At 46.7% G+C, this 14,579-nt stretch overlaps 1 protein-coding gene across 1 annotated transcript; it reads right to left on the reverse strand.

Annotated features, from left to right (window-relative positions):
* Positions 1-1,160: 1,160 nt before the first annotated feature.
* LOC311318734 (transmembrane protein 47-like) lies at positions 1,161-11,168 on the reverse strand (the record flags this gene model as incomplete). Its single annotated transcript, XM_084450159.1, has 3 exons — positions 1,161-1,342; positions 7,060-7,200; positions 10,958-11,168. 3 exons carry the CDS (start codon positions 11,166-11,168, stop codon positions 1,161-1,163), a joined length of 534 nt encoding a protein of 177 aa, XP_084306285.1.
* Between the last annotated feature and the right edge of the window lie 3,411 nt (positions 11,169-14,579).

Below are 14,579 nucleotides of genomic sequence, written 5' to 3' on the forward strand. Positions count from 1 at the left end.
ACGTTTGCTGCTTTGTCCAGTAAATGCTTCCCCTCTGTAGCCCAGAGGTTTGTAATTTAGGGTGATTTTGAACATTGGACAGAGACAAATTGAGAGAGGACAGTTTGCAAAGCTGTTTAAACTTACTGTAGATGTGATCATTGAAAAATAGAAGAAAAAGCTCACACACTAGACAAAAGAGAGAGGATGCACTCAGGATACATGTATGTACTCAGGATATACATGTACAGTATGTACTCAGGATATACATGTACAGTATGTACTCAGGATATACATGTACAGTATGTACTCAGAATATACATGTATGTACTCAGGATATACATGTATGTACTCAGGATATACATGCATGTGCGCCTCCTCTCTGTTTTGTCAGTGTGTGGGCTTTTTTCTTCTGTTTTTCCTTGATCAGTGCTTTTGGGCACCTGACTGACATTTCAATCAGCCTAATTTTAAGAGCCTAAAACCTTTCCTTCAGTTTGACTGATGTGATAATTGAAACAGACAAGAAACAAATAGTCAGTATTGCATACATATGAGAACTGTTTATTTTACACTTCAAATGTGAAACAGATAGGTTTCAGCTATAAAGACATCGGGAGGGAATACCTCTGATCCCAAATTATTTCAGTGTTCAGAAACTGCAATTATCAACAGCAATACATAAAATATATCTCTTCATATGGGAAAATAGGACAGCAAGTTAAATGATACCATCAATACATTAAAAACATGATTTGTCATCATGAAATACACAAATGAGAAATAAGGAATATATACCAAATCCTTTTAACACATCATCCCTGAGCGCGTCGGCTCAGAGAATCGAACTCCTGGTTCCTCGAGCGATGGAGGTCTGTGGGATGAGCTATGGAAGAACTCGCGCCTAGAGTGTCCACAGCTGCTACCCTTACTTCATCTCTGCTGCCCAGCTAGAACAGCCCCCTGTCCCCTATTAATAACACACTAGGCCTGTGGATGTGTCTTAAATGCTGTGTGTGTGTGTGTCTGTGTGTGTGTGCGTGTGTGTGTGTGAGCCATGGGGGGAAAGTGTATGTGATTTTGTATGTGTGTGTGTGTGTGTGTGTATGTGTGTGTGTGTGTGAGAGAGAGAGAGAGAGAGAGAGGCAGAGAGAGACGGGAAGAATCATTTGAGAGAGCATTTAGTACATAGTGTCCTCGTACATGTCTGTGCGCAGGCAGAAGAGGATGCCCCCTCCCAGCATGAAGATGGTGGCTCCCCAGCCCAAGCCGTAGCCCCAGTTGAACTCGTGGTAGGTCTGCAGCATGGCTCCATCTATGAACTTAATGGGGTAGAGGACCAGCGCGCAGGCCTGGAGGACAACTGTGAGAGACAGAAGGAAGCCGGCATGAGATCACTCAGAATTAAACTCTATTACCATTAGGGATGCAAACAATTAATGGATAAGCGATTCATTGGTCGTTAAGGATTTGCTCGAGCACGTGAAATTTAGTCGATCTACTATCAAACAACGTGGTCTACTAAACAAACAACGTGTGAATCGTCACTGTTATTAAAGGGATTTTCTCTTGATGCAGTGATGGTGATCGGCTACATGGAGCCCAGTAGGGCCAGAGAAAGTGTGTCTGCTGCAGTGTCCTGCGTGTTGAGTGTGGGTTAGGGAAGGGACCACACCCAGGTCTGACCGCTCTCTCACCCCCCCCCCCCCTGCTTCTCAATGTCCTTCACCTTCACTCTCTCTCACCCCCCCCTCCTTCTCATGGGGTTCTCTCTCTGCCTGTCTCTCCCACAGAGAACCACCAGCTGTTCAGCCAGCAGCATATCCATGATCCATAAACACCCACACCCCTGCCCACACAAGCACCTACAACTGTACCTTTCATGTAGGCTACACTGTAAAAGTTGAGAATTTCTACTGTTCCACAGTCCTCCGGGTATAAGCTCTGCTAAATCCACACTAGGGCTGTGTGCGGAATCGCTCCCTATTCACTAGTGCACTATATGGGGCGTCAGCCATTCTGTTTGTAGTGTCCCAATTCTCCACGGAATTTTCGTTCCCTATATAGTCCACTATTTATTACCCACAATTCACCTTGATTTCCAGGGAACAGTGCATGTACCCTACATTTTCTCCGTTCCCTAGGTAGTTCACTACACGATGAACCCCATATAGGGAATAGGGAGTGAGGGAACGAGGGAGCGATTCTGAACACAGCTTAGGTTTGATACTTACAGAGAGCTTTTTCTCTCTCAGAACTGTATTGCCCTTGTAGTTGTAAAACACAATTCACCACAAAGACAGCCATTTTTCATTTGAGAGCTGTGATTCATTTATCAGATACTTTTGGGGTCTAATAGAATTCTAGCTCAGAGGCCGCATGCATACAAATACGGGCCAAAGTGTCCAATCCTGAATTCCCAGAGACATGCTGTACATAAATCTTTCATAGTGGCCCTTTCTCTCTGGTGACGCTGTGTTCAGCTGTGTTCAGCTGTGCTGTGGTAGGAACTCTACCAGAGACGCTAATGACTAACACATTGAGGTGCAGTGCATCTATAAAGACAGACCCTCTCTATAAAATAGAGCACTCTATCAGGGTTTTTCCTGGCTCAGAATGGATCTTTGGGCGGTGATGCGCACACATTTTTGGGGGGAAACCTCTGTTTTATGCCGAGTAGCCTACCAGCATATATAGGCCTATATTCTTCACTGTCGTTCTGACTGAGCTCACTTTTCAAAATTGTGGGAAATCTCCCGACATGACACAAAATGGATATGAAGCCAAAATGTTTAAGATACTGATAACCTGTCTATTAATTATCTCGATTACTAGTGGTCCAAACCATGGGCAATGCAAGAAAGAGGGATGGGCTGCATATGAAACAAGCTATCAAACACATTTGTAGAGGATTTGATTTGTTATTTTTATTCTAATTTCTTTTGCATTTTGGCACAGGTGATTTTCATATGGCTCTGGCTAAAATCTCATTGGAGGGCGCCAAAAATTCCTCTATGCAGGAAGTATCCTGCTCTATGAAGACAAATACCTCTATAAAGACAGACCCTCTATATAAAAACAGAGCTCTGTATAAAGACAGACCTTCTTATAAAGATAGTCCCCTCTTTAAAGACAGGGTGCTCTATAAAGACAGGGCCCTTTGGACAGATCCCTCTTTAAAGACAGACCCCTCTACCGTATATGACAGACCCCTCTATAAGCACAGACCCCTCTATAAGCACAGACCCCTCTATAAGGACAGAGCCCTCTATAAGGACACCCCTCTATAAGGACAGACCCCTCTATAAGCACAGACCCCTCTATAAGGACAGAGCCCTCTATAAGGACACCCCTCTATAAGGACATACCCCTCCATAAGGACAGACCCCTCTATAAGGACATAACCCTCTATAAGGGCAGACCCCCCTATAAGGACATACCCCTCTATAAGGACAGACCCCCTATAAGCACAGACCCCTCCATAAGGACAGACCCCTCTATAAGGACAGACCCCTCTATAAGGACAGAGCCCTCTATAAGCACAGACCCCTCTATAAGGACAGACCCCTCTATAAGGACATACCCCTCTATAAGCACAGACCCCTCTATAAGGACATACCCCTTTATAAGGACAGACCCCTCTATAAGGACAGACCCCTCTATAAGGACAGACCCCTCTATAAGCACAGACCCCCTCTATAAGCACAGACTCCTCTATAAGCACAGACCCCTCTATAAGGACAGACCCCTCTATAAGCACAGACTCCTCTATAAGCACAGACCCCTCTATAAGGACAGACCCCTCTATAAGCACAGACCCCTCTATAAGGACATACCCCTCTATAAGCACAGACCCCCTCTATAAGCACTGACCCTCTCTATCAGGACATACCCCTCTATAAGCACAGACCCCCTCTATAAGCACAGACTCCTCTATAAGCACAGACCCCTCTATAAGGACATACCCCTCTATAAGCACTGACCCTCTCTATAAGCACAGACACCTCTATAAGGACATACCCCTCTATAAGGACAGACCCCTCCATAAAGACAGTGCTCTATATGTGGTTCCTGGTGGGTGGAAAATAAAAGCTCCAGTTTTTATTTTATGAATGGCAACATGCCCCATCCCCCCCCCACCCTCAGTAGACTCTCATATCCTGTGTAACAGCCACCAACATTTCCATCTTGGTCAAATAGCACAGGCTCATGACACTTTCTGACTCACTTTCATCACAAAGAATCTAGTTTCCTATTAGTCAACGCATTCCTTAAACAGTACTAACAGCGGCTATTCAAAAAGAGGGTGTGGTCAGTGAGTTATTGTGAGTGTGGTTCAGTCTGGTATTTGTGTGTGTGTGTGTGTGCTCTTTAAAGCCTGCTTTAAGACAGGCTGTGATTTGTGTGTGTGAGTGTGTGTGTGTGTGTGTGTTTATGTGTGTGTGCATGCGTGTGTGTGTGTGTGCGTACATGTGTGTGCGTGCATGCTTTTCAAAGCCTGCTTTAAGACTGACAATACAAAAAACAAAGAACACACATCCAGGTGTCTCCTGCAGGTGCTGGAACTGTACGTGTTCATCAAAAAAAAAAAAACTCCACATTTCTTTGGCACCTATGGAACAAAGTGGGCAAAATGTAGAAGAAGAGTTGGAATCCACACAGTGCTTTTATTTTTTCACTGTTAAAATGGGCACGCGTGACTGCGAGCGAGTAGCCACTGGCCTCACTGAAAGAGAGCGGGCATTGTGCAACGTACTGACTCCACCTATTTCCTTTCTGTAGGACACAGCGGTGTGGTCTGGAGGAGGAGGAGGAGGAGGAGGAGGAGGGAGGAGGAGGAGAAGGAGGAGGGGGGGCGGAGATCGAGACATCAGCCCAGGAACGTGACCGTGTTGACGGAGCCCAGGCGGAGGCCAGCAGACAGCCTGCTGAACATTCCCCAGCGCTCAGGCGCACTAACACACTAACACACACCAGCCCCTGTCGTCTCTAACACACACCAGCCCCCATGGGCTCTAACACACACCAGCCCGATATAAGGACACCTTTATTCTCGCCCGGCCAGACAGCAATAACACCCGGGGAATGAAAACATCACATCTCCTATAATAGGTTCCCCAACACTACCAAGACAGAGAATGAAAACATCAAATCTGCTATAATAGGTTCCTCAACACTACCAAGACAGAGAATGAAAACATCAAATCTCCTATAATAGGTTCCTCAACACTACCAAGACAGAGAATGAAAACATCAAATCTCTTAGGTCCCTCAGCAAATAAGAAACAGTAACAGCCACTCGCACCCTGACGCACATTTGACAAGAATCGCTTCTATCTAAAGATGGGAGGGTGAGCCTGACACCTGATCCTGGAATGACTGGCAGACATGTCTATAGTGTTGAACAGGAGGGGTACTCTAGTCGAACGTTCTACACCATTTGTTTTGACATGTTAAACTCAAGGGAGTGGACTAGAAAGGATTTGTTTTCCTTGTACATAAATGACATAACAGGATGTTGGTTATATAATCAAGTTTTAAACTGGGGATGAGGGATTGGGCGCAGGGCAAATAAGGCTGTGGTTTCTTCACCAGCATTGTTTTCAAACCACATGATGCGAGTCTGGCTGTACGTCAGTCTGTTACTCTCTCTTTCCTTCTCTCTCTTTCTCTCATACACAGAGAGGGCGAGAGAGAGAAAGAGAGAGAGAGAGAGCTGTGGGAGTATGTGTTTTTTTCCCTGCAATGTTATCCATGAGGGACTGCATTCCTGTCTTCATTGGTAACAGGACATATTTTGTGGCTGCTTTTTGTTGGCACAGAGCAGCCCGCGTTCTGGTCTTCACAGTAGATTCCTCACCACAGAGAGAGAGAGAGAGGGTGTGAGAGAGGGTGAGAGAGAGGGTGAGAGAGAGAGAGGGTGAGAGAGAGAGGATGAGAGAGAGGGAGAGAGAGAGAGGGTGAGAGAGATGGTGAGAGAGAGAGGGTGAGAGAGAGTGAGAGAGAGAGTGAGAGAGAGAGGGTGAGAGACAGAAAGAGGGGGAGAGAGAGAGAGGGGGTGAGAGAGAAAGAGAGAGAGGGTTAGAGAGAGAAGGTGAGGGAGAGAGAGAGGGTGAGAGAGAGAGGGTGAGGGAGAGGGCGAGAGAGAGTGAGAGAGAGAGAGAGAGGGTGAGAGAGAGGGGGGGTGAGAGAGAGAGAGAGAGAGAGAGAGAGGGTGAGAGAGAGAGAGAGGGTGAGAGAGAGAGGGAGGGTGAGAGAGAGAGCGAGAGAGAGGGTGAGAGTGAGAGCGAGAGAGAGAGAGAGAGGGAGGGTGAGAGAGAGAGCGAGAGAGAGGGAGGGTGAGAGAGAGAGAGAGAGAGAGAGAGAGAGGGTGAGAGTGAGAGAGAGAGGGTGAGCTCAATCAGAAGCCCCTCTCTCTCCTCCCCAGCCCTTGCTACAGTCCAGTCCACCCCGTCCTTCTCCAAACTCACGCTCTCGCTCTGTCTCACTTGAACACTAGACCATGTTGTCCAACAGAGAGGCCTGTCTATATGGAAATCAGTATAAACCTCCATCATCCTGGCTAGTGAGGCGGGTGACTGTACTGTGTGTGTATGTGTGTATGTGTGTATGTGTGTGTGTGTGTGTGTGTGTGTGTGTGTGTGCGTGTGCGCGTGCGTGAGTGTGTGCGTGCATGTGCCTGTATGCGTGCATGTGTGTGTGTGTGTGGTAGGGGTGTAACGATACACTAATCTCACGATACAATGCGATACACGATATTGGGTTGACAATAACAATACGATACACTAAGGGCAGGTGTGAAGCGTTGCAGTTTCTACTCCAATACACTTTGTGAATATAGAGCTTAACTGTTGTAATATCATGGATAGGCCTAGAGACAAAAGACATGTTTGTTACCAGCGTTGTGTAGCCAGTGTTCACTGATATACAATAAACATATCACAATATTGTTTTCACCTTGACAATACATATTGTGACGTTTCTGTATCGCGATATATTGTGGCACGATATATTTTTCCACCCCTAGTGCGTGGGTGTATGTGCGTGTGTTTGTGGTGGACTGAGGCGTGACTGACTTACCTGAGGTGAACAGGAGCACGGCCACGGAGCGGTAGTGTTGCCTCTGTGTTCCCCGGCACAGGCTGACCAGGGAGATCAGGAAGGCCACCAGGGTCAACGCCGCCCCAACCAGCAGCAGAACCAGGGTGGCTATCTGCCAGTCTGCAGGACACACACACACACACACGTTAAAGTCACACACCGTCAGCACTCATCAGCTGGGTCCCGAGAACTGTCGCTCTGCGCTTGAGAACGTAAGTTCATAGCAAGGTTATTATAGTTAATGAAAACTAACAAAAAAACGAAAACAAGGTGTGAAATAACATTTTTGTTAACTGAAATAAAAATAAAAACCTTTACAACCTTTACAAAAAAACGATAACTAACAAAAATTGTGTGTATTGTGTGTTTACAAAAGTAACTAAAATAAAATTAGAGAGAAAATGTCCTTAGTTTTAGTCTTTTTCATTTCATACATAAGCCCAGGGCAGCTGTGGCTCAGAGCTAGAGTAGTAGAGCTAGAGAGTAGAGCGGGTCGTCCAATGATCGTAGGGTCGGCGGTTCGAATCCCGCCTCCTCCCCAGATAGCAAGCGGATGTGTAATAATTCTGGGCCATATATGGGCCGGAACTAAGCCACAAGGGCCTGTATATGGCCCAGATCCGCTTGCTATCTGGGTCCAGTCTACATGTCGAAGTGTCCCTGAGCAAGACACTGAACCCCCAATTGCTCCCAGTGAGCAGACTAGCGCCTTGTATGGCCTGCTGGCGCCACTGGTGTGTGAGTGTCTGAGTGTGTGTGTGTGTGTGTGTGAATGGGTGAATGAGAGGCCATTGTAAAGCGCTTTGTCCCTTAGGGGTGAGAAAAGCGCTATATTAGTGCAGTCCATTTACCATTTTAGCCCAGGCCCGGGACAAGATGATCTCGCGATTTTTGGGTGGATATGAAAACTATCCTCCTTTTAGTTTTTAGCTGTGCCCCTGTGTAGAAGTAACCTGACATGCGCCAGATGATTTGTTTCACACAGAGTGAAACAATGTGAGCTTGCGAGATCAGGATGGTCTCACGAGGCTAGCGCAGAAGAAAAAAAAAGAAAGAAAAAAAAGAAAACGAATATTGAAACTAATAAAAACTTAACAAAACTAAGCATTTTCAAAAAATTAAAACTTAACTAGCAAACCTGCTTTAAAAATGAATTAAAACTTAAATTAAATTGAAAACAAAAAGTTAAAATTAAATAAAAATAAAAACTAATGAAAAATGCTAAACTATAATAATCTTGGTTCATAGGGATGCACGGCTGACTGTGTTTACCAACGGCGAGTTGGAACTGAACCTGCAGAGCTGATTTTTAAGAGCTCTCTTGACCGCACTCATGCCTTTGTTCCATTTCCACCACATACGCTCTGGAACAAGGCCTCCAGTCCTGGGAAACAATCCACCCCCATCCTATCTGCCTCTCCCCTGACCAGGGTGTGGCTGGTTAGACCAGGGTTTGGCTGGTTAGACCAGGTTTGGCTGGCTGGGTAGACCAGGGTTTGGCTGGTTGGTTGGGTAGACCAGGGTGTGGGTGGGTAGACCAGGGTTTGGCTGGCTGGGTAGACCAGGGTTTGGCTGGCTGGGTAGACCAGGGTTTGGCTGGCTGGGTAGACCAGGGTGTGGGTGGGTCGACCAGGGTTTGGCTGGCTGGGTAGACCAGGGTATGGGTGGATAGACCAGGGTGTGGGTGGGTAGACCAGGGTGTGGGTGGATAGACCAGGGTGTGGGTGGATAGACCAGGGTGTGGGTGGGTAGACCAGGGTGTGGGTGGGTAGACCAGGGTGCAGGGCTGTACAGACTAACAGCCTGTTCTCTCACTTGTCTGGCCTCTGGCCTCTGGCCTCAAAGGTTTGGGAGAGGCTCCGGTGAAGGTAGCAAATAAGCTCAGCCTACCTTGTACCTCCCTCTCTCTCTCTCTCTGTCTCTGTCTGTCCTTCTCTCTCTCTCTGCCCCTGGTTATCTGAGCTATTTTGTGGCTGCTGGAGCCAGCCAGGTTAAGCGAAATATGTAGCTCAAGGCTACTGTGGTGTGTGGCATGTTGAACGTGTGTGTGTGTGTCTGTGTGCGCGCGTGTGTGTAATTATGTGTGTGTTGTTGCATTTATTCATGTATGCATGCATGCGACAATAAATACTACTGCCGGAAGAGACCAGAGACGGAGAGACCAGAGACGGAGAGACCAGAGACGGAGAGAGCAGGGGGGTGGAGATGAGCAGGTGTTTCTCCACGCAGGGATGAAGCCTCATGCTGGGACAGTTCACCGCCCCAGCCCGCCATCCATCTGGCGTCTTGTCTCTCCCAGTCTCCCTGTCTGTCTCCCCCAACCTCCCTGTCTGTCTCCCCCAGTCTCCCTGTCTGTCTCCCCCAGTCTTCCTGTCTGTTTCCCCCAGACTCCCTGTCTGTTTCCCCCGGTCTCCCTGTCTGTCTCCCCCAGTCTCCCTGTCTGTCTCCCCCGGTCTCCCTGTCTGTCTCCCCCAGTCTCCCTGTCTGTTTCCCCCAGACTCCCTGTCTGTCTCCCCCAGTCTCCCTGTCTGTCTCCCCAACCTCCCTGTCTGTCGGTAGTTAGTCTCCCTGTCTGTCTCCCCCAACCTCCCTGTCTGTCTCTCCCAGTCTCCCTGTCTGTCTCCCCCAACCTCCCTGTCTGTCTCTCCCAGTCTCCCTGTCTGTCTCCCAAAGTCTCCCTGTCTGTCTCTCCCAGTCTCCCTGTCTGTCTCCCCCAACTTCCCTGTCTGTCTCTCCCAGTCTCCCTGTCTGTCTCCCCCAGCCTCCCTGTCTGTCGGTAGTTAGTCTCCCTGTCAGGTGACTCTGGCCTGCTGTGTGGGTGGGAGGGACTGATGAAGCCAGCTGCAGGAGTGGCTCTCCCTGCAGGTTCACTGTAGCGCCGTGTGACACTTCTGGTTGTCCTGGCTGCGGCGAGATTGTTATCTCCTTCTGTTGCATGCTGGCAAACAGTAGGGCGGGAAGGGCGGCACGGGGACTTCAGAGAGCGGAACAATAGGTAACCTGCTACAGATGGGATGGCCGCACTAAAAACACAGCATGTTTTATTTAGGCTATACCATTTGGGGGGGGGGGGATCATCCCCTTCAGATTTAGCTCAGCTACTTTGGGTCTTAATTTATTATGTGTGCGAGAAGAGGCCGTGAAAGCTGTATCCAATCATGCTTTGTCACTCCCAGTCGCCGGCTTCTCCCAGCCCCATCCCCCCCATTCAAAGGCAGAGCCCGGGACTCTGTAAAGAGATAACAAAGCCCCAAAGGTCCCTCCCCACCACAGAATCCCCACAATAGATGGTTCATTCACACCCACCTGCTTTCACAATGCGCACTGGGGTCAGTGTGGAGCACCCAGATGGCACACCGTGTCAGTCGCTCAGAAATAGGCCTACAGCGCTCTGAAAACCCCACACTACAAACCGTGACGATGTGCGCAAAAATATCTCCACACACGTGGGCTACTCCGGGTGAATCTTTTGCAGTGTCTGTTTTGATTGTCTGATTGACCGGGTAGGGCTGATGAGAAGCCCCTTATAAGTCAGCATTCCCTTATCCCATTGAGTTGGCATCATAGCACGCACACACACAAACACACACAAACAGAGAGGGAGAGAGAGAGAGAGAATTGGATAGTCTTAATTTCTTCTTTCTAATTACGCCTTTTATTCAGCAATAGCTATAGGCTCAAATGCAGACCTATATTTATAGGCCTTCAACATTATGCTCTAAAAAGTTGGTGAGATTCATCCAGACGTAGGTCTATGGCTCCAGAATAGAACTGATCAATAGAACTAATCAATAGGCTATGGCAAAGAGCAATTACTGCGAAGTCGAGAAGAGTCAATTATTTGAAAACACTCGTTTCGAGACACATTTCAGCTTACCAGATGTGAGGGTGGATGAGCAACTCCAGTGAGAGTCTGAGATTGTCGCCTCTGATTCTGTGCATGCCTCCCATAGCGACAAAGAAAACCGATCTGCAGTTACCCAAGCGGGGCTCAATAACGCAACGATGTCCAAACACAATGCTAGGAACACGCAAAGTAAAGCGATTAACTTGAACGGTCGGAAAACGTACACTTCATTCACAGACATATTTTCATAATCAGTTCACCAACGAAATCCAGCGAGAGTTGGCTAGCCGATGCGTTCCTTCCACTAGGTCTGAAAGTTCTGAATCGTCTAGGCTGCAGCTAGTTGGTCAGCTATGGGGATGGATGGAGTGAACCAACACACACCCCGCGTCTGAGGGGCGCCCGTGCGCCCCCGTCTGGTCAGATAGTCGGAGCATCCCGTTGTAACCATGATTGAAACCCTCTGTATTATTAGTGCAAGGAGCCAAACTCATTAAACCAGGCCAGGTCCAGCCTGGCCTATGTGCGTGGCTGGCTTGTTTCTGTTCAGGATGGTAGGACGGAAGCTAGTCATGCCACTGCAATAGCTGTGAATTGAAATGACATGAAAGAATGTCTGATAAATTAAGATAGGTCTTGTCGCCTGGACACATCAGTTCCAATGCTTCCAATGCTAATCCAGCACAATAAGAGCGGGAAAGCCAATTATATCATGAGCTCACAACAACTAGCAGCAGCTTCCATAACATTAATGGTAGCGGTCAGTGGCTAAGGCAGTTACACTGATGATTTCTGTATCATTAGCTATTTTGCTGCAATTGGTTCAACTTCTGTTTTTGGACAAAGGTAAGGGATAAACCCAGATAACACAAGGCTAGCAGACCTACAGCGGGTCCCCGATGGACGAGTTGGCGGACCTCCGGCAGAATATAACACAAGGCTAACGGACCTACAGCGGGTCCACGATGGACGAGCCGGCGGACCTCCAGCCAAATCCACGGGCGGACCTCCGGGCCAAATCCGCTGGCGGGTTCTTGGCCATTTGCACATTGAATAATCCTCTGGCGGATTATTAGCATCAGGGACAGCGGTCCGCTAGTAATCCGAAATGCTCCCGCTATTGCTCCACCACCATTCCACCGGTAGTTTATTGTCTATATGCTAGGCCCATTGGCCCTACGCTTATCGATTTCTATTGATAAATTAACTTACTCTGAACATTTTTGGGTAACCCTTCCTTTCATAGTCCCCCAATTACTAAACATTTACCTGGTAAATACATGCAAATTATAGCCTAATATATAATGGGTAATTACTGAAACACCTCTACTGTAGGTATAATTTCAAAACAGGAGTATTTCAAATGTTCAATTACTGCACATAAATTAAATTACTAACATAGCACCACCAGGTAACCACATTTTTACATAATTTCTATAACATCCAGTGACAAACACAAATGACAAATCACAATGATCATATTTATTAAAATGCTTTTAATTATATTAATTATAACTGGATCCACTCAGGAATCTGGGAGTGGGACCGAGAACAGGAGGAGCAGAAAACAAAACACAGAGTTGCATACACAGAGAAGCATAACAGTAAGCATATCAATGGGACTTGTAATTGGTCAGTTAATTCAACTGCAAAACAGACTGTACATTTCCTTAAAAATGTTTTTGTTCCCATGGGATCTCTCCCATCCGTCAGAAAAAAGGGGACAGAGAGGAGAGGAAAAAAGGTTGTGGCTAAAGTTAGGAATTAAACAGGTTCGTCCTCAACCAGAGATTGAACCCCTGATCTCCCACATGGGAGTCGGACGCTAAATCCACTACACTACAGAGGAATTTGAATGTGTGGGATGTCATAGTGTATTTATTTTTGGTCTACTGGGACTACTGCCTCTTGTGGTGCCAACAGAGAAATGCAGGTCAACAGGTGAACGGAGTAAGGGAGGGAGGGAGGGATTGATAACCAGACAAACGCTATCTATGGTGCGCTGACTTACAGCCACGCACAAAAAAACAACAATATAACAAAAAGTGGAATATGCTACTGTAAATCCAAATGGATGTTGTTGTTTTTAACACTGGTCAAATGAACATTAAAACCATTAGCAATTATGTTGATTACTGACCAACTAGGCAAATAAAGAGGGTATTTTCACTTAACTAAATGCCAATAGTCCTGATGGGGCAATGAACCATTTTCAGTAGCTAGGCCTACAGTACATCTGCCTCATTGAGTCTATAATTTAATGGAAACACTTTCATTAGATGTTCTTGGTTGTCTGTGATTAAAACCATTTTATTTTTCACATCGACTCTCAAGTAGTAGGCGATGATGTTTGTCAGGACTCTGTGCTGGCTGATTGATGGTGAATCAATTGTAGACTATTAGGCTATTGTAAAAAGAAATAGGCTGAACAAGAACATGCATCGAATCTTCGACCAACACCACCAGCCATACGCTCTGGATGTGGAAGAGAGAGCATGTGTCCGGAGATGGATTATAGGAGGAGGATGCAAGGTCACTGCTTCTTTCATAAATTGTTAAAAGCCGTCGTCGACTGGTAGAAACGCGGTCACGGCAGCGCGCAAAATAGCCTAAACTCAGATTTTTAAAATTTATTTTTTATGGCCAATCCTTTTTCCTTATTACATAAAATAAGAGTAGCAGCGGCCATTCTTAAATTTGCCTGCCACCAATCTTTGGATCTACTTTCTAATGTTGAGAGTATTTCGTCAGTGCCCACAGCAGCTGCGTGGTTGTCCTAAATCAAGAAAGCGCGTCGCGCTCTTCAAGCGTGACGGGGAGATCTAGCGCGCGTCGCAAAATAACCGTGGATCTTTGAAATCTCGGGCTGGCCATCAGACACAACGGGGGAAGTTGTGCGGATATTAGACTATGCAATGCATGGATTGAATCTAATTCGTTTCATTCAATACTGACAGCAACATTTCAATAACGGCGCTACAGGGATAACCATGTTGGACGAGCAGATAATCTGGAGGAACTTTCTCACCCCATTCCCCGAAACCCATTCGAAGCCCGGATTCAATTCCAGCTACCAGCACATCTGGACGACTACTGTCGCACAAGTAGGACGCCAAGACCCAAAGCTACCAAGTTTATCTACATATCTGGGACTTTTTGTATGTTTGCTGTTGTTCTTGCTCGCCTTGATTATCGTGATGCTTTACCGAATGAAACACACCATTGCGCCGTTGCCATCGGACATTGAGAGCGCGGGTCACACGGAGATGTTCCCAGTGGTCGAACTAACGGAACCCACTCAGGTTTAGGCTAAGGGACGTTGAATAGGCTAGTGATAAAGAAGAACGTCATCTGGAATCCTGCTGTTCATCGTGACGGTTCTTAATCTCATAACCCAGGTGATGATCCAGATGTTCCTGATGTGTGCACCTGCACCAGTCTGTTATGACACAGACGCGATGTCATGATGAGATTATAAATGCCATAAATAATGTTCCACCCTGCTCATATCCAACGTCTTAGCATTTAAGACTCTTTTTATTTTAGTTATTTATTTGTTTATTTATTTGTTTTTTGTGTTTGTTTTTTGTTTTTTACAGTGGTAGACTAGTGGTAGGTAGTGGTAGCCTAAGCCTACAATATGAATAAATCA

Source organism: Borostomias antarcticus (assembly GCF_949987555.1).
Source record: "Borostomias antarcticus genome assembly, chromosome: 15".
NCBI lineage: Eukaryota > Metazoa > Chordata > Actinopteri > Stomiiformes > Stomiidae > Borostomias > Borostomias antarcticus.